This window comes from Anas platyrhynchos, chromosome 14 (genome assembly GCF_047663525.1).
Source record: "Anas platyrhynchos isolate ZD024472 breed Pekin duck chromosome 14, IASCAAS_PekinDuck_T2T, whole genome shotgun sequence".
In the NCBI taxonomy this organism is placed as follows: Eukaryota; Metazoa; Chordata; class Aves; order Anseriformes; family Anatidae; genus Anas; species Anas platyrhynchos.
This window is the reverse complement of record NC_092600.1, coordinates 2416347-2443356: the sequence shown is the minus strand read 5'-3', so window position 1 is coordinate 2443356 and position 27010 is coordinate 2416347. Positions and strand designations below refer to the sequence as shown.

The following is a 27010-nucleotide window of genomic DNA, read 5'->3' as shown; positions in this document are numbered from 1 at the left end:
TGTTCATCTGAGCTTTGTTTGCAATCTCAATGAAATGCCTGTGTTTGTCTTTTGTGGCTCTCCTGCTGGCAGATGTCGTTTTGGGTTTGTTTTGTTATCAATTGAAATTGAGTGTGGTTTGTTCCTGGTAGCTTTTATAAACCTTATCTGAGAAATGTTCAATAATTCATTTAAAAGAAAAAAAAAATGAAGACATCCCTTGTTCTCACTAATTGTAAAGGCAGTCCTGATTTTTCAGTTCGCCCTTCTTTCTGGCAACTGGCTAGTTCAGAAAGCTTCCCTTTGGGCTCGGAAAGCTGGGAGGGATTTCAAGCACTGAGGCGTTTGGCAGGAGCTGGCTGGCTCCGTGCAGCCCTGGCTCGCAGCCTGCACGTCCTGCTGCTGGGCGGCTGCATCCCACCCGTGCTGGCGGTGATGTGCACCAGGCCTGCGATGCCCTCGTCCTCTGAGCATCCCCGCTCGGTGCAGGCAGTCGGGCAGCGCTCCCACGGCTCCCATTTGTGCGGCAAATTTAATTTTGTTCCATGCAGGGTTTTGGCAGCGAGGCTCCTGGCACAGAGGGTGAAGAGGAAAGATCTCGCTGCGAGCTTGGAGGATGTGTGGACGAGGGTGGGTCTGTGCTCTTGGGTGCTCGAGGTTTCTCTTGGGTTTTAGAGCAGCTGAGAAAACCATTTCAGCTGTGTACGAGCCAGAGCTGGCGGAGGCAAGGTTGAGTGGTGTGTGGGTCCAGCTGCTGGGGGTCTGCAGTGGTTATTCACTGTATAATATATCTATGTACACATGTGGATTATTCACTGTAAAATCTATCTGTATGTACGTGTGCAGATTTCTTTTTGAAATGCTTCCATGAGAGTGTTCAAGTTTCCTTGAAGCTGCTGAAACGGGAACATGGTCAAGTTGGTGCCAGGGTATGGGGGCTTGTGGTGGGAGTCCCTTGGTGCTGCCCTGCTTGCTTTTCTTGTGCCAGCACAGGTGGTGAGTAGAAAATGCTCGCTGATTTATCCAAACTGTCCCACTGACCTTCTCTGAAGCCATTCCAGCAGAAAAGTTTCCCTGAGGACGGGGCTCCCTGGATGTGGTACGCTGCATCCTCCCCTTACCTAGAAGGAAATCACCCCATAGAGCCTTCCAGCATGCGCACAGGGAAAACTTTGGGTAAAGCCTTACTTTGAGAAGATGCAAAATACTCTGAGTATGGATCATCTGCAGGCCATCTGCCGTGCCCTTGGAGACCACAGCGGGCTTGTAGACAGCAGCTGGGCTTTGTTACACTGTGCTGGCCAGCCACTTCGAAGCCCTGGGGAACATCAGCTCGCTTTTTCCTCGTGTTTTCATCATAGAGCAGTGGAGAGGAAGGAGTCGGAGTGAGGGTGGCAGCTGGGACGCTGCTGAACCATCGCTGCAGGCTCCTTCTGGGGCTTTTGCCTCCTGCACTCATTTGCGTGCTGCAATTCTCTTATTGCCTGGATTTCCATGACCCTTTAGCCACGAGAAGGGGATGTGTGGAGCCAGGAAGAGGGTCCCTCCACCAGTTATTTCCCTTCGTGAAGCAGCTCAGAACTGATCTCTAACAATGTCCATCCCCCCAGTGTGGCTGCAGTTCTGCCCTAATGGCCCCGTTTGGCTCCAGCCTCGCACTTGTGCTGTGTGGGAACACTCTTACCCTCGTAATATATGAGGTTCTAAGACATCCAGTCAGGAAAACATAAATGAAATGTCTTGGGGAGAAAAAAATGTGAAAAGGCACCGTGCAACCTCAACAGTTTCCAGCAGGACGCTTATGCTGATGTAGGTGTGACAGAGGAATGCTGATCCCGGTGCCAGTGCTGCCTCCTCAATCAAGTCAAGTAGCCCTGAGTCAAACACACGTTACACCTTGAGGAGAATTTAAAAAAAAATAAAAAATAGAAAACACCTGCACTAACACAAACTTCATTACGGCTAAATGGCTTTAACACTTTTTCCCTTTTTGCTCCGTATCTTTCAAGCATACAGCAAGTTTTACGGAACACCATCAATGCTCAGAAATTGGACACTCTCAAAACGTCTCAGGAATCCAGCCCCTCGTTTCCCTGCAGCTGCTTTCCGTGGTGCATTGCACTAGATGACAGCAGGGATCTGTGTGCAGCTATTGATAGCCTCCCTCTAGAAACATCTGTCCCTGAAAATTGCTGTCCCTCCTTCTCTCCCAGTCCCCATTAACGGAGCACTCGGATTTTCACGTTTTGCATATTTACCCTGTGGTGTTTGCAGAGTTAAACGCTTCTCCTGGTGGAGCTGAATAAAGCCCATTCCTCTAAGGCACAAATACCTCCAAGTAACACTGAGAGCAAGCTGGAATATGGAAGTTAGGGGAAGACCTGGCAATAATCGTGGCGTTTTAGGTTGTACCTGTGCCAGCCACCTGGCAGCGAGTGGGGCAGGTGAAAGGCTGTGGTTGCTCTGTCCTACATTATTGGGCCATGTTTCCATGCAGCTTGCGAAATGTTTTTCAAGAAAGAAACTTCATTTGTAAGGTTCAAACGCACAAAACATACCCTAAAGAAAAGGGAACGTTCGTGGTGGTGCTGACACAGGTACTGCTGCGATGACACCGTGCTGTCCCTGTAATCCATCACGCCGAAACCTCCTGCAGTGGTAGTTGTGTGCTTTGGTGCAAGCCGCACGATTTATACTAAGAGCAGAATTCAGGAATAACGAAATAATGCTCATTGAGCTTAATTGCAGAAGCCCTTTGTCTATTCCTCTTGCAACCAAAAATAAAATGATCGAAAACTGTTCTTTTTTGAGGCAAACACAACGAGCTGGCTTCTTGGTTTTGTTCTTTTTTCTCAGTGAGCCTGAGAAATTGATGCACTGACAGAATACAAATAGTCGGGAAACTGAAAAAAAAAAATCTTTGTATCCAACGTGAACTAACATTTGCTTTGTGCATATATAAGGCAAAATAAGCATACAATAAACAAACAGTGCTTTTCCAGTGAATGGTCTTATTGGGAGGGAATGAGTCAAAAAAAAAAAAAAAGAAAATAGATTTCTGTGAGACTTTAGGATACGCCTTAGAGGGAAACTTGGCATTTTTTATAATACCAGCGATGGGTCAAGAGCAAGGCGTCCTGTGATTTTTAAATTGGTGCTATGAGCAATGGCCAAGCATGCATCTATCCATGCCACTTATGCTGCAGTGTGGCCAATGTGCTTGGCTTCTGAATTTTATCCTCCTCCAAGTAGAAGTGGATGAGGTGAAGGTCAAATTTTTTAAGTTTTGGAGTAAAATGTTAGAAAAGCTTTAAGTGAGAGACTGCTGCCTTGCAACAAGCTGCGGGAGGACCTGTGGCTCCCCCAGGTTGTGATTCCTGAGTGGAGAAGAACCGTAGGAGAGGTGAGCAGTGCAGGGCAGGCAGCCTGGGGGGAAGCCTCGGGTGGTGTGTAAGGAGAGGGAAATGGGAATAAACAGAAGGTAACGTGTGTGGATGGACTTAAAGCTTAATAACACAGACATCTGGAAGCATCTTGTTTGTTCAGCTTGCCTCTGGCAACTCTGTTGGTAATACAATTCGGGAGATGGCCAGGAAAACACGCGAGTCACCTGTAGTTATTTCATTATTGGACTCAAACCTTCTCGCAGTTTCTGCCACAAGAACTTGGTTGGAGGATGAGCAGAAGGATGCACGACACTTATTGATTTCTCCTATCTTCTAGAGCAGCCCGTGGAGCGCGGGGGCTTGCTGTGCTGGTCAGAGGATAAAAGACAGCCGCAAACAAGAGGAGCGAGGCGGGTCCTGAGAGCTGGAGTGAAGGAGTGGGGCAGGCGGAAGATTGATGGGAAAGATTAAAGGCAACAGGAGTGATTTTGAGCAGTGACCTGTGGGGATTTCATTGCCTTCCATCAGAGGAGCGTAGTCTTCTGACACACAATTTTGCCAAAGAAACCAAAGTATTAACATGATCCGTGCCCTCCACGTCTGATACTGGGAAGTTCCTGCACTCCTCACACTGTGCAGCACTGAGATAATTAAAGCCATGATCAAGCAAAATACGTGTGCACACGTTAGTACGTGCTGCCCAAATTTTTTAGGGTGTTCACATTTAACGTATGGGTGCCAAGGAAACATCGAGGCTGTGGGGTCCTGCTGGCAGCAGACCTGGGGATGCCTCTGTACCTCTTGCACAGGGATAATGGAATCGCAGTGCCTTCAGTGTGAAGTACCCATAATGGAGAACTTCAGCTAAAAATCACGATAAAGAACAATTTTATGAATCGCCTCTTCAGCAGCTCTTCCAGGATGAGGACAATCAAGCAAATTGCGCATGGTTGAGTTTCATGGCAAGATATAAATATACGTGGTCTCATGTCAGCTGCTATTTCTTCCACAGAAATCTGTGTGTGTGCTTTACACAGATGGGATCTTTTGATTTTTACACGTCTTGCCTCTTTTTTCATGTTAATACTCTTCATACACCATGATACCATCCAAAAATATTATTTAATCACGATCTCATCATGGTTAAATGGATTTGATGTAGGGTAAAATATCGCCTAATTAACTAGGCGTAGTGTAGTTACTGGAAATCTTCAAGTGCCTTTCCGTGGTATCACCTCTAATTGACTTTGTAGGTCTGACAGATAGAAAGTAACACTAACCCTAATTTTCAGACGTATATGTTAATAAAGAAACTCGTATGATTTTGAGTGCTTCCTTCTGTTATTTGCAGAATAACTGCACGTTGTTACTGATCTTGGGTTGATGTTAAACTGCAGGCTCAGATGAAGCAGTTCCCTTGGTGGTGCTGTCAGCACGGTGACTCCTTGTTGCAGTGCTCCTGTTCAGAGCCTGCCTTTCCTTTAGGCGTTTGTGCTGGTTTTGAGGTGATGACTGTGCCGTGGCCGTGCCCCCACACCAGGTGACTCACTGCGGCTTCTCTGCTTCTACATTTTCATAACAGGCATGCAATGAAAAACCAAGAAACGCGTAGAGTAGATTATTGTGAAATTCTTGCTTTGTTTCTTTTCTCATTTTATTGCTCTCCTAACAATATGCACAGCACACGCGTTTGCTCCCAGCACAGAAGCCAGGTGCAGCAGTCACGCAGCTGAACTTCTGTTACTTCAAGCCATGAGTTACTCAAGGTGTATATTAAATATGTGCTGGGAAGGGAAGGTTTCAGGCCTCGAGCTGCAGCATCTGACTTTGTGTTATCAGCAAAAGTGAAGCTGTGGCAAGTCAACTGTACGGGAAGTGTCTAGACAGTGTTATACGTGCATAACTGTGCGTGTAAGTAGGCGTGTGTAATGCACGAGCAAATCCACCTGGCTGTGTGTGCAATTTATGTATACACGCCTGCAGGTACCAGCAATGCACATTTTTCAGCAGTGAATAGCGCCTTCAGGTGTGACGTTTTAGACCACAGGAGATTATTTAGTGTAGCAAAGGGAAATGTTTGAACACTGATGTCGGGATGTGGGAGGAGTAAATAGCTCCTTCCCCGTTACCTCACTGCTTTCCTTCGTGGAAGCAAAAATGTTGGGAGACTGGATGTTTTTGTAATTTTATAAAGGGTTTTATTTTATTGTTTTACAACGTTTGTAAGGTGCAGCATTGCCTTTGAAGGATATGGAGCAGAAGCTTCCAGTTTTAGATATCCCAGTCTCTGGTTTCCCATAGTTAAGGCTTCCATCTCTGGCTCTGGTCCCGATGTGAGGTCTCAACTTTTTTCCTTCAGCAGGAAGATTGGCTGTCCAGCTGCCTGCAGGAGCTTACTGGTACTTGAAGGCAAACGGACTTTTTAAGTGTAAATGTAGTAATTTACATTTCTGCAGCGTCTAAGCAACTTTTTATGATAGCCATATGATAGAGCTGCTTGGGGTTTGGTTTCGCTGTGCGTGTGATGGGTTTGGCTCCTTGGTCTGAGTTGCAGTCATTGCCTGTCACTGCCCCAGCCCTCCCTGAACTCTTGGGGAGTTTTGCTGAATTAAGGAACAGGGATGTATTTGGGAGCAAAAAAAAATTATCTGATAGCTCAAGCCTGATTTGTAACGTATTTAGTGGCATGTAAAAGGCAGACAAGGTCTCAGTCTTCATGAATTAATGAGCAGCGTGGGTGCGTGTTCTCCAGTGTCTAAGCATGGCAATAACATCTTCATTTCCTTATTCAAGTCTTGCTTTTAGATGAGCCAGCTTTGTGAAATTCCCGAACTCGGTTATTCTACTGCCTGTGCCAAGATTTTGTTGGTTTTCAGCTGGAATTCCAAATTTCTCAGGGGCAGCCAGAAACCAATTTGAGGCACAAAATGTGTTTGTGGATGTGCGCAAATGGGCTTCCTCTCTCCATCAAGCTGACTTTAATGTAATGTAACAATTCAGTCACTAGCCATGTTGGGTAAACTTAATTAGTGTTGAAAAGTGGCTTGTTTTGCAAGATGATCAATTTTTAACCTAAGTAAATGACTTTCTTTGCAACTAATAAATTAAATAAATTATATTTTTCTTGTGCCGTACAGTGGGGCTCATAAATTCCGCGAGCACTTAGCTGGTAGTTTCACTTGATTACCTTTCCCATTTCTGGTTTTAATAATCCTTGTAAGAGCGGGGAAAGCAGTCACTTCTCATAACGTGGTAGGAAAGCAGCGAGGGGCGGCATGCTTCCATTTCAGTGGGCTTGGCCATCAGGATTACTGAATGTGCAAACCTTTCGGCTCCAGCTCTTTGCAGGGTTTTCTCCTTGCTCCCCTCACCGACTCGCGGGTGCTCAGACAGGAGTTCTCCATCTGGGAACGCAGAAGAAACCAAACTGTGAGCAAAACGAGCGAGGCATAAAAGCAAGCAGGCTTTTTGTGGCTTCTCCATAGTAACCAGGACGGTAATAGGAAAGGCAGAGTATTTTGTCTGTTTGAGAAGCCGGTGGTTAAACAAACCTTTGATGTATCATTAAAAAAAAATTAAATTTCCATTGCAGTAGGAGTAGTGCTTGTTTTCAGTAACTAAGTTTTTTTATTAAAAATCAAAATACAAAAAGTGCTTGAGGCTCCAGGAGGATTTTGCTGCTGCTGGTGCCCAGGGTAGCTGCTTGGGCAGGATGCAGCTACCGTGACCGAGGAGGGAGAAAACCTTTGGTGAGATGCTTGGTGTGGTTCTCAGCTGGTGCTGGGTCCATGAGGTCAATTTTTAGTGACTGGGACAGTTTAGGAAGGGCTTTGCTGTAGTTGTATCTGAATTACATTTCTAGAGGCAATAATACCTCCTAAATCTTGATTTTAAGTATCATCAAGGGCAGTGTCAAAGCACGTGGTGTGGTGGATGAGCCAAGCACCTATGGGTGCAGGTCCCACCACCCAGAGGATCAGGATTCTCACCTGAAGCATCCTCAAGCCCCAGGCCCTCGTGCTGTTCTCATCTCAGCAGGGGCAGGGCGTGCAGCTGACCTTGGCAGTGAGGGCTCCCCGAAGTCACAACATTTGTATTCTTCAGGATGGTTTTCAGAAACTCTGGAACAATAAGTAAATTAAATAAAGCATATTCAGATACTCCTTCCAGGGACTGTACTTTTTACACTTGTCAGAGGTGCTTTGACCTTCTAGTTTATTATGAGTCAGGAAAAGTCAATATTTCTCAGCTTGCCAAGGTTGGAGGAATTTTAATGAGTTATTGAGTCAAATAGTTAATCCTCCAACACCAGAATTTTTTTTCCCCTTTCAGATTTACAGTGATAAAAACACAGGCTTAAGGGGAACTGAGACAAATGGGGTTTTGTAGAGACTTTTGCTCGTCTTTATGAACGTGCTTTAACCTCTTGGTTGCTAGTAGGTGAAAAGTGGATTCGGCACTGGGACATTTCATAGTGGCATGAAGTGGGTGGGCAAACAGGGACTGTGTGGCTGCTAGCAGGGAATTTTGCACAATAAAAATGGGCCAGGAGGTTGAAGTAGGTAGGTAGTGCTGATGCTCCTCTCATCTGTTACCTGTAATGGGGAGGTCTTGGTAAGATTTGCTCTGTTCTCCTAGGTTAAAGAGTTCTGCTCCTTGAAGAACTTTTGAAGGGACGAGCACTGGCTGTGTTTTGGAGGGCGCTGTGGTCTCTGCAGGACTTGTCGTGTTGGATGCTGCAGCACGCCTGGAGCACCGTGAAGCACAGGGCACACAGCACGCACCAAAACCTCCCCAAAGTTACAAGTGGTAAATCCAGGCAGTGGGTTTGCTTCACAACTGCCTTGCTGGTCCAGACTGAGCCACTGGTGTGGGCACAGCCGGAGGCTGCTGTGTGCTACTGAGTGTTTATTCCTGCTTTAATTACGCCTTTTGCAGCATCCCTTTGTAATTCCCAACTTTGTGTGCTCCAATTAGCATAGAATCATCTAATTTCCTGAAACTCTCTTCACTGAGTATAATGCGAATCATTTCTCTGAGCAGTGGCTTGTCTGGAAGTACCCTGGCCTGTCTGAATTATGGTGATGCTCTGTTGTAAGCCATTAAGTGGGGAAACTTCAGAAACAGAAAATGTTGTAGTGCCGGGGCCCTTCCATCAGCCTTTCAATTGTATCAAAAAGCAGATAGTACAGAAATATTAAGAATATTTTATCCAATGCATTTTTAAAATAAATTCTCTCTTTATATGTCAGTTTTCAGAGTGTAGGGATAAACATTGATGGTCACTTTTATGTTGAGAAGTGTTTTCCTATAATATTCCCTTGACTTCAGTGATGCTCTTTCTTGGGGGGCTCTTTTGCTTTCCATGCTTCTTGGGGGCTATTTCTCTGTAACTGTCTGTCTTACTGCCTGAAAGCACAGGTGGCCTTGTGTCCACCACTTTTCAGGAAAGCGCTTTCAGCACATGGCTGATATTTTGATGACTCAGGGCTGGGAGATGTGAAGACACTCCAGATTGCCGTTGTGCTGCTGTTCAAAGAGATGTGCTTTTAGCCTTGGAAACCTTTTAGCTCCTGCTCTTGGAATTGTTGTTCCACTCACCACAGCAGACGAACATGGTCTGTTAGGTAAATGGTGCTAACACTGACTTTTTCTCTTCTTGCCAGTGCTTTACGGTGAGGATGGGCTGCACGCATCATGCGAGAAGAAGTACTGCGGCCGGGGGAGCAAGTGCGTTGTGAACAAGGACACCAAGCAGCCCGAGTGCAGGTGTGTGGAAGACTGCAAGTCCAGCTACATGCCCGTGTGTGGATCTGATGGCAAGTTTTATGAAAATCACTGTCAACTGCATCGAGCCTCGTGTCTGCAGAGGAAGAAAATCTACATTATCCACAGCAAGGACTGTTTCTTCAAAGGTAGGGCAGCATTAAAAATGAATACTTCTGCAGAACTCCCATCACTCATCTTACCATAATCCTGATAAATGGCTGAATAATATGCTTTATTTCTAAGAGATTAATTTTTAAAGGATGGTTTATTCTGGGACTCTGTAGAACATAACCATGTTTTATGCAGCTCTTAAGTCTCTGGGTGTCATCACCCAAACTGTAATCAAACTGCGATCCAGTAAATAATTAACAGCACTGCGTGTATTGTGTGCGCTGCAGTTATGCTGTTCAGTGCTTACAGCTTCCAGTGTAATAACTTTTTATGAGTTGATTCATTTGGTAAGGCTCTGAACAAGATGGAGACATTCTGAAAAAAGTACGTGGTATTTAAAAAGTTTGTTGGGCAAATGAGGAAAAAAAAAAGTAATTCTCTCCTAAAACTGAATACAGAAACTCAGTCTCAATTAGCTCAGCAGTACGGTTCACCAGCTGCTCTACAAACTCTAGTAGTGGGGTTCACAACAAATTTAGTAGGTGGATATGCTGGGGATGTTTTGGGAGCCATCAGCTCCATGGGTCAGCATTTCCTAAAAGGCACCACAGCTGAAAATTGCATTTCAGCCTGCTTAGGCAAATGACACAGGCAAAGGAGAAAAGCTGTTGAGACAAAGTAAGATAACTGGAAAGTGTGCCATCAGAACAGAAGAACGAGGCAAAGAAATGATAAAGGTGCTGGAGTTGTGTTACTGAGAGAAGAAGGAGCGAGCCAGTTCATTGTTTAAATGCCTGTGTCCAGAACAACGCTTATCGTGCAGCTGTTCCAAAATGCTTGTTATTTTTCAAGATTTTTTCCAGAACTTATGCAATCTTTGGATAAACTTTATAGCCACATAAATGTGTATGTAGTGTATAGGTAAAAATAGGTATTCCTTTCCTCTGCCAAATTCACTGGCTTACTGCTGAGATTTAGCTCACAGCAATATGGGCTTCTGCGAAGAATAAATTGGGTGTTCCTATCTAAAAATTCAAACCTGGCTTTGGATTTTCTGGCTCTGTGATGCCCATCGTGGGAAGCAGTGTGGTTGTGAGGACTGTGCCTGGAGGCCACGTGCAGGAGGAGAGGTACGGACTTGGGCTTCTTGGGCAGGGGAAGCCTCATATTCCTGTATTGCCTCTCCTTTTGTGCAGCGAGGCCTGAGTCTGATGGGCATTCAGGTGTGAGGGTGGCTCAGCTGTGATGATGTTCAAGGCAGTTCTGGTTACCAGCAGGATGCACACATCGTCAGCTGTGTGTTGGGTATGATAGGAAATTTCGTTATCATCATTGCACCAAATCACTGTTGGGATGGAGACCCGTGTCTTTTCCTTTCATTTCCTGCAGGCTGTGTACCAGCCTGTCACAAATCAAGTGGGGCTGCAGTAACAGGAGTGTGTGATATAATGCCAGGGAGTGGAAGAAGTCGTTAAATTATTTTATTTCTAATGAGAGGTCTTACAAAGGCTTCACTAGAGTGTATCTTGAAAACCCATTGTCAAATATAACTCCATATACCTACAGGAAGATTAGAGTGGGTTGCTGCAAATATCTCCAGTGACATTTACGTGATCAAATATGAAAATAATTCCTTTATCTCCAGCTCAATGGGCACTTCAGCCCCTGAGGAGTTGGGCTGTATGCACAGCTATCCATCACGGGCGCTCATTTACTAACGCTTGCAAGTGCATGGTGCTAGAGGAGCCTGTTTAAGACACAGGGGTCCTTTTAAAGAGCCTTTTTGACATATCCTCGTGTGATACCCTCTGTAGCTAAAAGCACATCACTGTTCTTGTGCCTTGAAGACCTGGTATGATGTTAGTCGTGGAGATGGATCACTTACAGTCATGTTTGCAGGGACAGAATGTGAGCAGGTCCAGGTGAAGAGGTTGGGCTTTGGTGTTGGGTTTGCTTTAAAAAGGAGCATCAAGAAAGGTTGCTCGTGCCTTGCTCCTGCTGCTGGCCTCTGGGTATCGAGTTGGGTCCATGCATGGATCTTGCTGGGAGCTGCCTTGTCCCTGAGTAGGAGGTGGGACTGCAGCACGGGAAATGTCCTGGAGAGGCTGGGAGGGGAAATTCAAGTCTTAACCTCACAGCTGCTCACCAGCCCCCCAGATCCCACGTGGTGCCACAGGTTTCCCTTCCCTGCCTCCCAAAAAGGGGTGTACAGACAGTTTTTTCATTCCCGTATGTAGCCTTACCTTTTTACGGTGATGTTTCTGCGTTTTTATTCATTCCTTATCACATACGCTGTTAAAGAAAATGAGTTCTCATTGCAGTAATCAGTGCCTCTGGAATGGCTGTATTATACCTAATGATACAATGTCACGCTTGAATACTTCCCTGAACGCACCATGAAATGATGTCAGAAAGCAGTGGGTTCGTGTCCCACTTTAAAGTAACCCTTAAACTCTAGCAATGGGGCACTGCCTAAATCTGCTTTTCAGCAAAATAAAAGCTTTATGGAAGGGAAGAAAGAAGTGAACTCTCTTCTCGTCCTGCATGAGTAAATAAAGTACTTTCCACCGCTGTCTGTAGAGATAAAATGTAGGGAAAAAAAGAGTTTAAGGGGCGAATAATCAGGCAGAATGGGACTGAGGAATATTTGGCTTCAGCTCTGGTTTCTGATGTGGTTCCCAGGTAACCTTCTGTGTGTCCTCTCGTTTCACTGTACTTTACTCTCCTGTTTCTAAATCAAGAATGATTTTTTTTTCTTTTTTATACAGAAATTGATATTAAGCTATTAATCTAGAGATTTATACAGTAGCATTGTAAGTATAACGTAAGGTGTAAGACTTTGTAACTGGAGAAAAATCTTAAAGGTGCAAAAAGTATTGTTTCACCTGGACTTTGGGTGTATATCGGTGGGCACGTGCTTTCTAAACATTTTCTGTCAAGTAGATGGTTTAATTATTTGAGTGTAATTAGGCTGATGAGTGGGCTCCCTCCTGTTTTATTGTCCCAGCTGCCTTCTTCCATTAAGATTGAAAGCCTTGCCCTGAAGTATCCAAGTAGGATAGCATCCGTGTGCTCTGCCAGTTTGCCCAGTTATCGGTGACAAAGTGGACGGCCTTTATTTATCTACAGCAGAGACAAAATGACCCCGATTCCCTCCTTGTGACCGAGCTAGGTCTACCCACAGTAAGCTGATAATGAAGAGAGGAGAGCAAAGAGCTTGGTTTCGTTTGTGATCAGTCATTTGGGAAAGGATCGTTGGGGTCTTTCAACATATCCAACATATGTGAAGAGCATAGTCGTCATATGTGTCCAAAGCATTGTTTGGCATAAATACGTGTGGTTTTGAGACCAATCTGAAAAACCACTCACCTGTTCAGCGAGCGTGGACCGTGTGTGGGCACCGTTGGTGGCAGCAAATGGGTCAGATTGCCCCGATCTTTGACAGATATCTCGGAGGGCAGCAGTGCTCGGTTTGCAGACCTGGAGCTGGCCCTGCTGGGTGAGGCTGGGCTGGTGGATGGGTACAGTGACAAAGGCACCTGGCGGAGCTGGGATGGTCCCAGCCGGCCCCATCTCCACGGGCCTCATCCTGCACCCTCTGGTGCAGCACAACTGCCTGGTGCTGCCCAGTAGTTAAAAGAAAAATGGAGATACAAACACACTCCCTTTTTCTCAGTCAACAAAACAATGGAGAAATAGGTAGAAAACCTTCCTTAGGAGCTTGGAGCCCAAAGGAGAATATTGAAAAGCAGAAATCCTGCATCCAGAGGTCTCAGGAGAAATGTCACTCCCACACAGAGCTGGTGAAACCCTCCTTGATCTGGTTGTCTTCACCAGGATGAAACATAGCTTGGTTTTCCTGTAGGAAAAGATTCTGTTTGAGACTCTTCTACTTCATACTTGTTGTTGTGTGTTTTATTGGTTTGTTTTTAATATGTTTTTACTGTTTTCGGAGTTTCTGTAGTCGTTTGGTTTAAGTGCTTGGAGACTTTGACTGGGTAACAAAATGCAGAAGGATAAAAATCTTTTCCTCTTTGCCGAAGAGGAGAAGAAAGAAGTTCCTCTTCCCCGAGAGCACTCCAGTTACTGTCAGCCAGAAAGATATCTGTGCTCGTGGTGACAATTGTCCCACAGATGTCCAAAATGAGCAGTTGGCCTGGATATGTTCCTATTTGAAATGCCTTGCATAATGCTGCTGTATCATTTTAGCACAGTGATTTGGACTACACTTCGCTTTTCTATAGCAGCAGTTCCTTTATTTCCACTTCTATTCATTTTCCTCTCCTTTTGACTTTTTACACCCACTCAGTCTCTTCGCTCATTTTTCTCTCATTATTTTTGGCCAGCGATAGCTGCACACACACCACTCAGTACAGATTTTCTTCTCTTCCCTCTTCTCTGTCTCCAGAAACACAGGAACAATTTACTTCTCTAGCAGTGTAAATACACTAGAAAAAATAATACACCTCCGTTTAGTGCTATGTTTTCCATTTTCAGGATGTTTAGTAGTAGGTTTTTTGGTAGTATTTTTCTCCCCTCTCTTTCTTTTTTCCTCCTCCCCATCTTCTTCTAGAACAGCAGTCCTGAAGTGCCCTGCTGTCAGTCGAGCCCCTGATAGGGGAAGGGCAGCTGCATTATTGCCCAGGCCCGTTCCGTATTTTCTCCAGCTCTGACAAACTCTCTTTATCCAGGTGTTTTGTGTTTTTCACAAAAAGCTCCACTTTTCTGGCTGGGATTTCGCGTGGCTTTGTACTGCAGCTGCTCAGATTTAGTTTGGAGCTGTGGCGTGATTTCTGTGCAGAGCAATTGACCAAATTCCTGAACTTTACATCGTGGAAATGCCCTGTACCTGTGCCGCTTACCTTATTCATTTTATTTATTTTTTGTCCAGTCCATCTTCTACTAAATCTCTAATTTTATGAGACCTGACAGAGGTTTATGTGGAAAGATGCGGCATTAGAAAATCACATCTGTGCTCTGGTATTCTGGTCCTGTTCTTTTTTCCTCCTAGCTCTCCCAGAATGTCAGTAGTAATTTTTTCAATAATTTGGAGCCCTATTATTTAAAACACATACCTTTTTTCTTTAGGCAAATATTGGTAATTTTCCTTCTCACACTAGGTCAGCTTACGGCCCATAATAAATCATATTTTTGTAGAGATTTGGGGTGGAAAATTGAAAGAAACCAGCGTGGAAAACCAGCTGGCTGCCTTCCCTCTGTTAGCATGCAGTCACGCTGCCGGCTGGGAGCTTTTTGTGGCTGCTCACGGGAACATTTCATACCACAAAGCCTGGACATATCCTTCCAGGGTGTGTGTGCCTACATCTGCATGCTTGTGCACGTGTGTGCAGGTGTGTACACTCACTGCAAGTGCATCATTCTCCCCTGATATTTATGCTCACATAGCAGAGAGGACAGAGCCAGGCTGTGCGCAGGTGTGCACGGGGAGTGGACACAAATACAGGCTGAGAGGGGAGGTTCAGCCTGGGTGTGTGGAGAGGGTTTTCCTCAAAGACAGAGATACGGGTGGCCCCAGGAGGCTGTGTGACCTCCGTCAGAGCCTGCCAGAGCAGGAGGTGGCCCTGAAGGGCTTGGAGTCGAGGCCCCTTCCAGCCTGGATTATCCCACAGCCATACGGTTACGTTGTGCTCGTGGCATCTTTCACTTCCAACTTCTCCTATGTCTTTCCTCCGATTCTCAAAAAGTTGTTTTTTTTTTTTTTCCAATTATAGAAAACAATCATCTTCTGCATGTTGACAGAAAACTTTCAGTACTTAGATGTTTTTTTTTTTTAAAAAAAACAGGTAATTACAAACTTGGAGGGGGGGAAAAAAAACAGGCTGATACCTCATGCAAAGAATGAGCGCAGCAAGCTCCAGGAGTTCTGAATCCAGCCTCGGGTGCTGGTGCTTCATTTCTTTGGTGCTTTATTTATTGTCCATGTGTTTGTTCTGTGCTTTGTTACTTGCCGAAGTAATTTGTTCGAGAAAATAGCATTTCAAAACATCTCGGAGAAGGTGTTGAATGTTTTTTCTTGTTTAGTGGTTGTAAAGCAGACAAGCAGGATTGCAGGCAGGGCTGCGGGCCGCGGAGAAGTCTGCACCGTTTAGTGCTCTGTGGCTTTCCAGCTGGAAAAGTCTGGGGGAACTCATGGCAGATTTCCCAGCTGACAATTAATATTTGCCGATTTAAACCCGCAGCGCTGCTGACAGGCTGGTTTGGTGGCAGCAAGGTGGATGTAGAGCCACTGGGAGGTGTAAAATGAATGCCTCCGGTGGGAGGCCGGGGTCTCCAACGTGCAGGACCGGCCTGCAATGAGCTTTTCAGCACCCAATGCCAACATATTTGGGGTTTAACGTGTTGTAAAGAAAGGTAAGTGCTATATGTAGTAGAGGTGTTTGCTCTCACTAGAGCTGATACAGTTCTTAATGCCCTGAATACTTCAGAATTCCATATACCAAAAGGATTTCTTGTTATTCCCATGCTGCTTTTTCAGCTCTCTCCACCGAGACTTTTGAGGAATGATCAATTTTACCTGGCTTGTCAGGTTGAATCCTTCTAAATGTGATTGACAGCTTAATTCCTTACAAACAGACCGCATCCATCTTTGGGGTAACTCGTGGAAGTTGTATTGATTGATGTGAGGATGCGAACACGAGGCGGCTTGCTCCTGGCTTTGGTAACACTAATGTTGTAGGAGGATGTTAAAGCCTTTTTAAGATTTTCCAGACATTTTCATTTTAAAAGACTCTTGATCTCTGCATAGTCTTAGCAGTTGAGATGGGAAATGAAAGCAAGGGAGGAAGAGGATGGAGAATCCAAGTAAAGGATGTGGGAGGAGACCCAGGGATGTGGCTTGCACTTACCCATTGGAGTCCTGTGTCAACTTCTGCACTGCCAACTGAAACCCTCAGTACGTCAGGGGATGTTTTGGGGATGTTTCCTTCATTTTTACCTGTCCTTCTCTATTGTTTGTATCTATTGCATGCTTCTAGTGGTATGATGGCATTCTGGACTGTGTCCACCTCAGTTTTCTTCTCTACAAACCAGGTTAATGTTACCTATTTTCCATGAATTGGGGAGCTTAAAGCACAGTTAAATATTAAAGAGTAGGAAACATTAGAGAAAATCTTTGCTTTCTTGCTGTTGTTGAACTTTAATATTAGCTCTCACCATTCCATTGGCAATTTTCCGAACTGCTCATTTCTGGGTAGGGAGAAAATGAAGAAATGCTGGAAAAGTGGGGCGTGATAGGATGAAGAAAGGATTAAAAAGTGACGCGTTTACCGAGCCTCTGGATTGCTGAATCTCCTGTGCTCCTGAGAAGAAGTTGTACACTCAGAATTTCACCTGCCTTTTGTCCCAAATGTTAAGTTAATCTATTAAAAGATACTGCCTTTCCCTGTAAACCCTGTGCACGTTTTAGCTCTTAGACCATCCCTGTTGCACCAACCCTACTACAGCAATAGCGTTTTTTTTCCCCTTATAGTTCCAGTTTTGATTCCCATGTTGCTTCCTCAGTAACTTGGAAAATTGCTCCTGTGTCAAATGTTAAGAAAACAGAGCTGTGTCTGGCTGCAGACTTCAGAGTGCATTTCCTAAGGGTTGCTGGCAGGGAGGGCAGCTCATCACCAGGGTGGTGCTGCAGGTGTGGATCAAACCTAATTCTGGGTGCTCTGTGGCCACACTCGGTTTTGCATCAGAAATCCTACTCAAATCCTCTCCTAGAGAAGGGATATTTAGATTAAAGTTTTGTTCAGTTGAATTTCTGATCAAACGGCTTGCTGAGATTTCTTCGTGTACCTATTGTTGTTACAAGCACCTATTAATTTTCAGCGAAGTGGTGGCAGGTGGATTTTAAATTATTCCTCTTAGTGAAACAAGTAAATCACTTGACGATGGTGCACACACCATGCAGAGTTCACTGCTGCTGACAGAGGAACAATGCACAGCCTGACAGATGCTCACAGCCAGCCGGGTTGGTTGTCCTGCTTCTTTGGAAGAGGTGTAGGATGATTTTGCTGGCTTTTGTGTTAAGATGTTATTTCTGGGATAAAACACTAGGTAAATGATCATGTTCATTGTATGGAAAACTGATGTTAATCTGGAGGCAGAGGTGCAGTGAGCAGCGATTCCTGAAAAAGGTCGTGTTTCTGTAGAGCATCATTGGAGTGCAAGGCTGATGTGTGTGTGTGTGAGTCCTCCCTGGAATGGACTTTTATTCTATAAAACTCTGCTGGGCCCTGGTCATTGCTCTGGCTCGTTTTGTTTCTCCTGTTGCTGAAGTTCCCTCCGAGGATTGTGGTGGAAGTGGCCAGGCCACTGCTGGTGCGCTTCTGGGCCAGGCTCTGTGCTGAAATGGAGGCCAGGTGAAGCCTTAACAGAAAGAGAGAGACCAAGAGATCACTTTGAAAAGAAATCTGAAAAGATTAAAAGGTAGAGATGAGTGTTCAAACTTAAGACGATTAGGTTGCAATAAAGGCTGCTGGAAACTGACTCAAGGAAAATGAATATGTAAAATGAAGTTTAGAATTAGGGGAGACTCAGGAGAGGAGATTTAGAAGTGCTTTAAAGATAAAAAGGACTGACATTTCAGAGTAGTTGATTAAAAGGTATTCAGCACAAATGCAAATTTTTACGGGGTGCTCAATATAAAAATCTGTGGAACAAATTGGAATTTCAGATGCTGGGGGATCCTGACAGACCCGATGCCGTGGATTCAATTAAGTGACTGCAAGGAAAAAACCCATACAGCTTCTGTCGGAGTTCACTCCCCTTCCTGTCTCAGCTCCGTGATTTAACAAACACTTTTTGCTAATATGCTTGAGAGGGAGGAATCCTACAGGAGGTGTCGTGAAGTCAGAGCAATGCTACTTCAAGTGAGCACCCTGCTGGAGCTGCGCAGCAGGAGGCACCGATAAAGCCCTTTGTAATTCTCAGGCTGCTTTTTTGCATATTGTAGCGAAACAGCATTTGAGTAGGAGGCACACAAGGTGCTGGTGGTAAGGTTGTCTGCCTTCCCTCCTCGTTGGGAAAAGGACCTGTTCCTGTGGATACTAAAACTCGACGTGCTGAGCTAATGGTCTGCAGATTCGGACTTTGCTAGTGACTCTTTGAGGAGGAGCTTTTTTTTCCTGATTTTTTTGGGGAAAAAAACAACCTGAGTCAGAATGCTTGACAAAGATTAGTGAATCAGACCTTGCAACAGCCCTGGGTGCCAGGAAAATAGTAATCCTCATGTTATAGAGAAGGAATTGTGGTCCAGAAGAGAATCAGTAACTTTCTCAAGGTCATGGAAGTGACTATCGGAGCTCTTGTTAAATCATCCCAATCTCTCTAAGAATCCCTTAAAAATTTTAAGGTGTGTGCAGTTTTTCTGATATGTTTGCAGAGATGAAGGAGAGGCATGGGCTGCCGGAGGCTACTGAATCGCTGTTCCTTGAGTGGGGATGCAACGAGTACCAGCCAGCAGAGATGTGGCTGCGGTCCACGATGTCTGTAAGGGTGGAGTTGCACTGTCCATGGTGCTCAGAGCAGCAGGTCTAAACCCAGGATTGAAGCTGCTGTACTTGCCCAAAATGTTGCTCCATGTGGAGGTTTTGGACAAGAAAGAGAATACTGCAGTTTTGCAAAAGCACTTGCAGCATCCTTGTCTTGTAACAGGCTTGCTGAACAAAAAAATCCGTGCTGTAATAAAAGCGTGAGATGGAGAGAAACACAGCTTATTCTTTTTTTTCCTCTTTCAGTTAAAATTTCAGAGGTGGGAGGAAGAACTGTACAATGTGGAGCAAGAAACTTGCTCGCTCTCACTTGTACTTAAATGTAACCTTCATAGCAGAAAGCCTATTGGCATGAAGAGTCCAAACAAAATGAAGCTCCATGTTTTCCTTTCCACTGAGGGTTGCTTTCACTCAGAATAGCCTGATGAGCTAAACAAAGGTTCACTTCCAAGAGGTTCACCCTGTAAAAGTGTGGTGTTTTCTCTCTTCCCACAATGACTGCAGTCTTGTTTCAGGGTCTGGCTCAGAGTTTTCCTGTTTCCTGCCTGCCCGCTTTGCTTCTGCCCCACTGGCAATCCAGGTGAGGAGAATTAGCGAATGCAGCTGTCGGCCAGGAATAACGTGAGGAATTTTATTTTTGAAATGACTTCAGAGGACTAACTGAGGTGTTAGCAGGACTTTATTTATTTACCCTGCTCAGAAAGGCTCGAGGGAAGGAACCTGAGCACATCCAAACCATACACAGAGCTTTTGCTTTGCTGTTAGAGCTGGGACAACGCTTTGCCTTAGCAGCATCATTGCCTCTTTACCAGCCTGGCACAGCAGCTCCCTCCACAGAGGTTTTTGGCTATCTTACGGTTTTGTTGATTTCCCCCAGTAAATCTAGAGTAAATACCACAAAAACATTTGCGGCGAATATTTTATTTGTTATATGGAAGTACTTTGGCTGTATCCGTGGCTCTTTAGTTTGCTATTCATGAATATTTTAGCAAATTGGTTTACTAACAGGAGCGTTGGCACTAAGCAAACGTTGCTGCCTATCTGCACAAAGTGGGGTTTAACTCGGTTTGTGCAGTTCCTTGCTGCGGAAGCCCTGTCTTGGTGCTCCGCTGGGAGGACCAGCATAGCCAATTAAAGCAAGTCTCGTTAGGAAATGTGATTCCCAGAGCCTGCCCATGAGTAAAGTTTACTAAAGACTGACAGACAGCAGCACCAGCTGCCTGTAGTGGTCCCTCGGCACAGCACCTGGGTGCCTTGCAGGGGAGCTGGCTGCACAAAGCAAGTCAACCTGTGGGCCTGCAGGAACATCTGATAGTTTGTCGGGTTTTTTGGATCAGAGCTGTGCTCAGGATTTAGTGAGGGAAAGATTTAGAAGTAATAAGAGATCTTTGCTTCACCGCAGGGAGCTGGAGCCTTGCATGGAGACACAGCCCAACCGGGCCTGTGGTGAGGGCCCACGGTCACAGCCTGGCACCTCTCCGTCCCTGACTTCCCATTACTTTCCCATTTATTCCACACCATGGTTTTCATAAAAATTCATCCCTCACCCTGCTTGTGGGAGGTGTGACTGGTTTCCTGAGGAAATTATTCATAAGAATGAAGAAATTTGCACTAATGGCAGCAAGGCCTCAGGTAGCGCCAGGCCGGAGCTCCGTACCCAGCACATCTGGACACATCTGTCTTGGGCTCGTAATTTGGCGTTGTCACTCCTGGCGTAAAACAGTAAAACAGGGCCTTGTGGAACAAGTTTAGTACTCCCAGACACATTTTGTTTTGTTTTAATGGTAAAAGAGCTTGTTAGAGCCGAACAGAGCTGCAGAAAATCTTGCTGAAGCAGTGCGGTGTCGAGGAAGTAAAGCACTATTAAAGACAAAAATCCCAGCTCCTCCGAACCCAGGAGATTTTGCTGCACTCGTGCTGGAACAGAACTGAGAGATAATTGCAGGCATTTTGTGGCCCCACACTGGCTTTCAGTGAGGTTTTATTTTACATAATGAGTCGGTGCAAATCGGAGCGCAGGTTCCTTGAGATCACTTTAGGAAGGTGGACAGGTGGCAGCTTGGGGCTCATCAGTTACAGCCAGTTCCTTGGGCTCTGGTAAAGCCAAACTGAACAGCTTCCTTTCCATTCGCAGGGGCAACGCTGCTGCAGCCTCCTCCTGGCCTGGTGGGAGTTTGGGTAGCTCCTGTTAACTTTTGGCACTTTCTTAGATTGACAGCAATTTTTTTTTTGCGTTGGGTGAAGGTGTTTTTCCTCATGTTACATAAACAGGCACACGGCTCAGGTTTTTCTTCCTTTCAGTCCTGCTGCAGAGCACATGCTCTGGATCAGCAGAGGTCACATTTGTCTCCTTTACGCTTTCTTGCACTCTCCTTTGTTTTGGAGGCTTCAAAACAGATCAAGAATTGAAGAAGTGTTTAAGAAGTACTCCTTGCCCTGTTTGATGCTGGTAGGGTCATGAGACTGGAGTGAGTTTGTAATGGCATCTGATCTGTGCTGTCTTATCTTTGGTAAGCAAAGCTCTAGGAATGGAGTAGAATAACTTACTTTTCCTGACAATAACGTACCTAAAATACTAAGAGTTATGCCAAAAGTGCATGTCCGAGAGAAAACCCAGCTGCCTGGAACCCCCAAGTCTTCTCTCCATACTCCTAAGAATGACTCCAGAAAAAGCCATCATCCCTCACAAGGAGCGGGAAGACCTCTGACATTTCCAAGTAATCAGGTGGAATTACTGTATCTCCAGATAGATCTTTAACCTATTTACTGACATTTTGTTAACTTCATCTCATAATGTTCATTTGATCACAAAGCAGCCTAAAGCTGCATCTGCCAAAATGCTTCAAGAAATGTTTTGATCTGGGAGCATAAAGTTTCTCTCCTTTTTTTTTTTTTTTAATATATACTTGTATGTTTTGTTTTTTCTTTTTTGGATAACGTTTGTAGATTGTTGTGACTTCTGAATGATAAGCGTTGGAAAATCTAAAAATAAATATTGCTCTGAAGAAGACAAAAAACATCTAGCTTAGCGTGTCGAAGAAAATACTTTAAACTGTTGTAGAAATAATGTTCCAACTTAGGCTGAATTAGATATTGAGTGAGTAGGTATTGTCTAAAGCGGAGCCATCGTGAGCTTTATCCCTGTTGAGATATTTCAGATATTGAGCAAGCAAGAAAGAGTTTTATGTGAAATAGTTTTTATAGCACGTAAAGGCAGGGCTTGCCATATGAAGTTATGCATATTTCTGAGGTACCTGTTAGCACCTGCATTAATCTTTGACATTTAAAGGTTTTAAAAAGCACTTAACATTGACTCAGATCTTCTACTCTGAGATCAATGGTAAATAATGTGGAGAGAAGAAACACCTGAGTACTTCAGAAAATGCTGGTCTTAATTTTGCTTTTATTATTGCATTTGGTTTGATATTTGTTACAGTAAGAGGAAAAACACCCTGAATGCTCCGTAACAAAACGCACCTAAGTAAGATATTAGCCAGTGGTTTATTGCAATTATATTTCTGCTGGCAGCTTGCAGTTATCTTTGGTCAGGAAAACACGAGCTCAATAATGAAAATTGTTTATAATCAACGTGAGAAACTGTACCTGGGAATGTGGCAGCTGTAACCAGTAGAAACTGAAATCCCTTTTTGGGTTTGATAGTACCATGAAGTGTCCCTAAAACTTTACAGCACTGGGGAGTGGTGAGAGTGACAGGGGACCTGCACAGGCTTTTGCCAACGCGGTGACACCGCGTTGTACCTCTCTGCACCCATACTCCATAAAGACACTTTGCCACCGTCTTCACTTTGTGCTGCTGATCAATACAACAAAAGGTGCGGATAAATGGAAAAATAGATTTTGTTGGTGTTAAACAGAGAGGAGAATTGACATGCTTTTTTTTTTTTTTTTCTTTCTCTTCCTTTAAAGGGTGATTTATGTTTTTCTGTTCAAGGGCTCTTCTCAGCAGTCATGGGCAAAACCCGTGGCTCCTCGTGGGCTCCCAGTAGTCCTCTTTCCCATCACACTCACGAGTCCTTTTCTGCAAAAGGATCTTTCTGTTGGCTTCGTGGTCTGCAAGGGAAAGAGGTTTCCACCCCAGCACGGAGTCACCCTTCAGAGTTATTCTGGGTTTTAGAAAGACCTTGAACCACCCACAGGAGGAGTTTTGCTGATCCCACAGAAAATCTACATGAAACAGGGGATGGTGAGTCAAGGATTTTTGGAGGCCGGCATGAGGGATGTCGCAGAGGAGGCTTGTGAGCCTCAGGTCTTTGAGCAAACTGCTACCAAACAGCGTGGTCCCAGCAGCACAGTGTCCCCACACCCCGTCCTGTGGCTTCCTCAGAGCAAGCAGTGTCCCATCCCAGCAGCTGCCAGGCAGGGATGTCCAGTGTGGGGCAAGCTGGAGGAAGGGAGGGGGACAGAGAGCAGCAGCCCCCCCGGTGGTGTGCCAGGAGCAGCTGTGGTTGCACCTGCAGCCTCCCATGGGGCACAGGCAGTTAACTGCACGCATCTGGGTGTTAATATTACCGTGCAGGGGGTAGGAAAAAAAGTCCACAGAGAGCTCTCGAATAGGGAATTCTTGGATTATGAAGCTTGTCTGGGTATCTTCTGAGTATGAAAAATTAATTTAGGTATTTATAGTCCTTCAGCTGAACTCTCTTCAATAAGTTTTATGGCTTCAGATATTACAAAGTTCAGCAATATGTGATTAAATCTGCAGTAATAACAAGAAGAAAAAAAAGAGTTTCAGCTTCCCTCTAACACTTTCACATACTGTTGCCCTACAGTGCAGGGTACAAGGATGAGCCAGGTGAGGTCCCGCTGTGCACGGCAGGAACGTGTCCTTGTCCCTCTTTACCCTAGGGAAAGCTGCTCCTTGCTGCAGACCTCTGCCAGCACTGCTCGTCTTCGTGTTTGGCAGACTCTCCTGCATTCATGTGACAAAACTCCCTCCAAGAAGGCTGTGCTGTCTCTGTTGATGTGTCCCAGAGCTCCATCTCTGATTTCTTCCCACGTCTCCCTGCTGTGTGTCCTGGGGCAGTCTGGAAGGAGATGCTCCCCATGTGGGACATCCTTGTCCCAGGTCCTCAGCCACCTCCGTAAGTCTCCTCTGCCTCCTTTTACTGCTGGGGATTGCATCTTGGCTTTTTTTGGAGCTGCTCAGTCTATCTTTCCAGATTGTCTTCCTCACTTTTTAATAATTTTTTAATGAAAACGCTGAACTCTCTGAGTGCTGTACATTAGCATACAAATTATTAAAGAAGTCCAGCACAGATCGATAAGAGCTGATACAGGGTCTTCATCGGCGAGCTGTAGTTACTTATTGCTGCAAGAGAAGGTTTTAATCCTTAACTAAATGGGGAACATTTAGGGGAATTTACTGCTGGGAGACTGTTCAGGTGAAGTACTGATGTTCAGAATTTCAATAAAGTATTAAATCCCTTTCAAGCTATAAAAAAATGAAAAATTTTATGAAGGAGAGTAACTCATGCCTTCTAATTTTATTTTCCTGAAGTAATTTCCCCCTCAAAACATCACTGTATATTAATGCCTCAGTAATCAAGCCTGTCATTCTAAAACAAAATAAAAATCAAGGTATTTAACGAGCATAACAGAAAACTGAGAATTTGTGGAAAAAAATGGAGTTTATAAAAAAAAAAAAATTTTGCATACGTGCTTTGAGGCTTGGTGCAAGAAGGGATTCTCAGCGTGAATAAACCATAATCATTTTTAAATAATCTCTGTTAACACTTCTGGTGGCTACCTAAGAGCAGGCCAGCATATGGCATGTCGGTGTGAGCGCTGATTTAGAGCTGGGCCTTCCAGCCTCATTCTCAAGCTGTTGGAAAGCTGGAAGAGCTTTACGTAAGTGGCCAGGTGGCAAGTATTGAGCAGCTTGGCAGGCAGGTGGGATGCTGCGAGTGCTGCTCACTATGCAAACCTCGTGCTTTCCCTGCTCCCTCCTCGCCCGCTTTTCCCCATCCCCACGTTTCTCTGCCTGTCTTGCTGCTGGTCAGTTCTCGGCGTCTTGCTCATTGCTGGAGGAGCTCTGACATCCCCAGCTGAGTGGGAGCTTCAGGGCACCTCTGGCACGAAGGCTGTGCTTGGGGCAAAACGTGAAATTTCCCTGTTTTGTGGGCTGGGGGAGGGGGAGAGGTGGGCAGGCTCCTTTTATGACGCTGGAGAAATATCTGAAAGCAGCAGTGCTCGCTGCAACTTAACCCTGCAAAACTTGCTGCTCAAAACGTCTCATTTATTATCTCAAAGAGCAAACGCTTTCCTTCATGAGTTAAAAAGCTTGCTTGCTTGAACAGCCGCCTTTTATGTACCTTTTGTGTAAGTCCTTTATGCAACAGTTGCGAATTAAGATGCTAATAGCTATTTTCGGAAGCTTTAGTCTCCAGCTTTCGAAAACAAAATCCTGGCGGTTTTCCCAAATTTCCACCATCTGCTGGGGACATCCTTAAGCACTGTAACCTCGCGCCTACTCTCACAAACTTTTCAGGTCGGAAAGCATGGCAGTGCAGACAAGGTGTGCAAGGTGAGTTATGTGCAGCTGCACGTCGGTCCTGCAGGGTCTGCTTGTACATCCCGATGACTTCCAGAAACATTATACAGGCGTCACTTCACAGACCAGAAGGAGCAGCTGATGTGGAGCATCATTTCCACTTTACCCCAGGCATTTTTGCCTGCGAAGCTGCCATCCCCAGAGAAATGGTCCCACCCGGTTGTAATTAGCACAGCCTCAAGTTGTTTCATTAATGCAAGAGGGGACTCGGTTGTGTTGTTGGAGCTTGCAGAGATGGCGAAGGGCAGAGTGAGTGCCTGTCTCTTTGCGTACCAGCTCAGCAGACAGGAATGGGCCATGAAATGGCTTTGGAGGAGCAGAGGCTGTCTGATACAACTTCTGGTGAGTCTTAGAAAGCACAGCGTGCAGCCAGCAGGATGCTTTCTGCAAGTTAAGATAGTTTTTTGTTTTTTTTTCCTTTCCTTTTTTCTTAAACTCAAGACACTCATGTTTTGGTCTGTGCTTTTTTTTAACTTCTCCTGAGGAAGCTTAACAATAGAGCTGTGTGGACTCCTGAGCAAAAGGAAATCCAGTCTGTGATTTAAGGAATAGTTGAAGACTTGGCTGCAAGCAAAGCTCCTTGCCAGGCTCACTGCAGCAAAATCCATCGGAGCGGTGCTGTGCGGAGCAGTGCTGGCTTGTCTATGCCTATCATCTACTGCTCACATAAATGGATAGCACCCAACATTTTATATATAACCCTTGTAGGAATCACAGGTGCTGGTTGTGATTGTGAATTTTAAACATACCACGGAGGAAGAGGGGAGTGAGACGATGTGAATAAATATGTTTTTATGTGCTGTAATGATGCCGATTTTTCATTGTGCTTAGGCTTTGGGGGCCTAATACGACTTCTGTTGAAGTCGGGATTTAATTTTTGCTTTTTATATAAATGCTATTGCATTTTATTATGGTTGGATTAAGCCTTAATTGTCGAGGCTTTCACAAATTGCACTGCAATAAGTACATGAAAAAGTGGATGTAAATATAACGTAGAGAATGAAATGCAAATATGTGCATTTGTGTAGAGCATGTTTGGATCTTGTACTCAAATTTACATTTTTAAGTAGCTGCTTTTAACCATTGTGTCTGCAGAAATCCCTTAATATTAAATAGATAAATCTTTATCTTCAGACCGGGCTCCCGTGCAGAAATAGCCAAATATATTCTTAATACAACGTAACTTTACGAGGTCGCGCACTCCATCTAACGCCTTGTCATTTTAATGGATTCCGCTTTAATTGCTCATATCCCCCAGCTGAAAGCATTTTTTTTCCTCATTCTTCTGAGAACCAGTTGTTACCAAAAAATATCATCCGTGGGTCAGAGGCTAAGCTAAAACAATTTGCCGTGCGTTTCCCTGTGCCGGGGTAGGAGCAGAGCTGAGGCTGGCGGTGATGCTCGGGCTGCGGCACGGCCCCTGCGGTGTGCTCGGCATCATGAGCTCAGGTGGGGCGGTCGTAATTCCTGATATCCCTGTAAGCCTCGGGATAACAACACTTTGCCAGATGGTTATATAGGCATACTCCAAGTTAACCTCCTTTAAAATGTAATTATTTGGGAGGAGGTTGGTCACAAGGCAGTTCTCAAATACACTGATGGTCCTAATGGCAATTCCCAGACCTTTGCAGATGCATTAATACTTTCTCAGCCCAAACTGGCATATCTTTTACCCTTCCAATGGGCAGTGTAGG

General features: G+C 44.9%; 1 protein-coding gene and 1 long non-coding RNA gene across 5 annotated transcripts in view; both read left to right on the top strand.

Moving 5' to 3' along the window:
• Nucleotides 1–27010, top strand: part of FSTL4 (follistatin like 4) — a 207954-nt gene that overhangs the window by 58935 nt on the left and 122009 nt on the right. For all 4 annotated transcript variants that reach the window (XM_072023219.1, XM_027468512.3, XM_027468511.3 and 1 more), the window contains exon 4: nucleotides 9032–9280. In XM_072023219.1, the coding sequence (XP_071879320.1) occupies nucleotides 9032–9280 (249 nt within the window). The remainder of the gene's footprint in view (nucleotides 1–9031; nucleotides 9281–27010) is intronic.
• On the top strand, nucleotides 528–4343 carry LOC119718367 (uncharacterized). The gene is made up of 2 exons (XR_005269388.2): nucleotides 528–609; nucleotides 1032–4343. It is a non-coding gene; the product is annotated as an uncharacterized lncRNA (long non-coding RNA).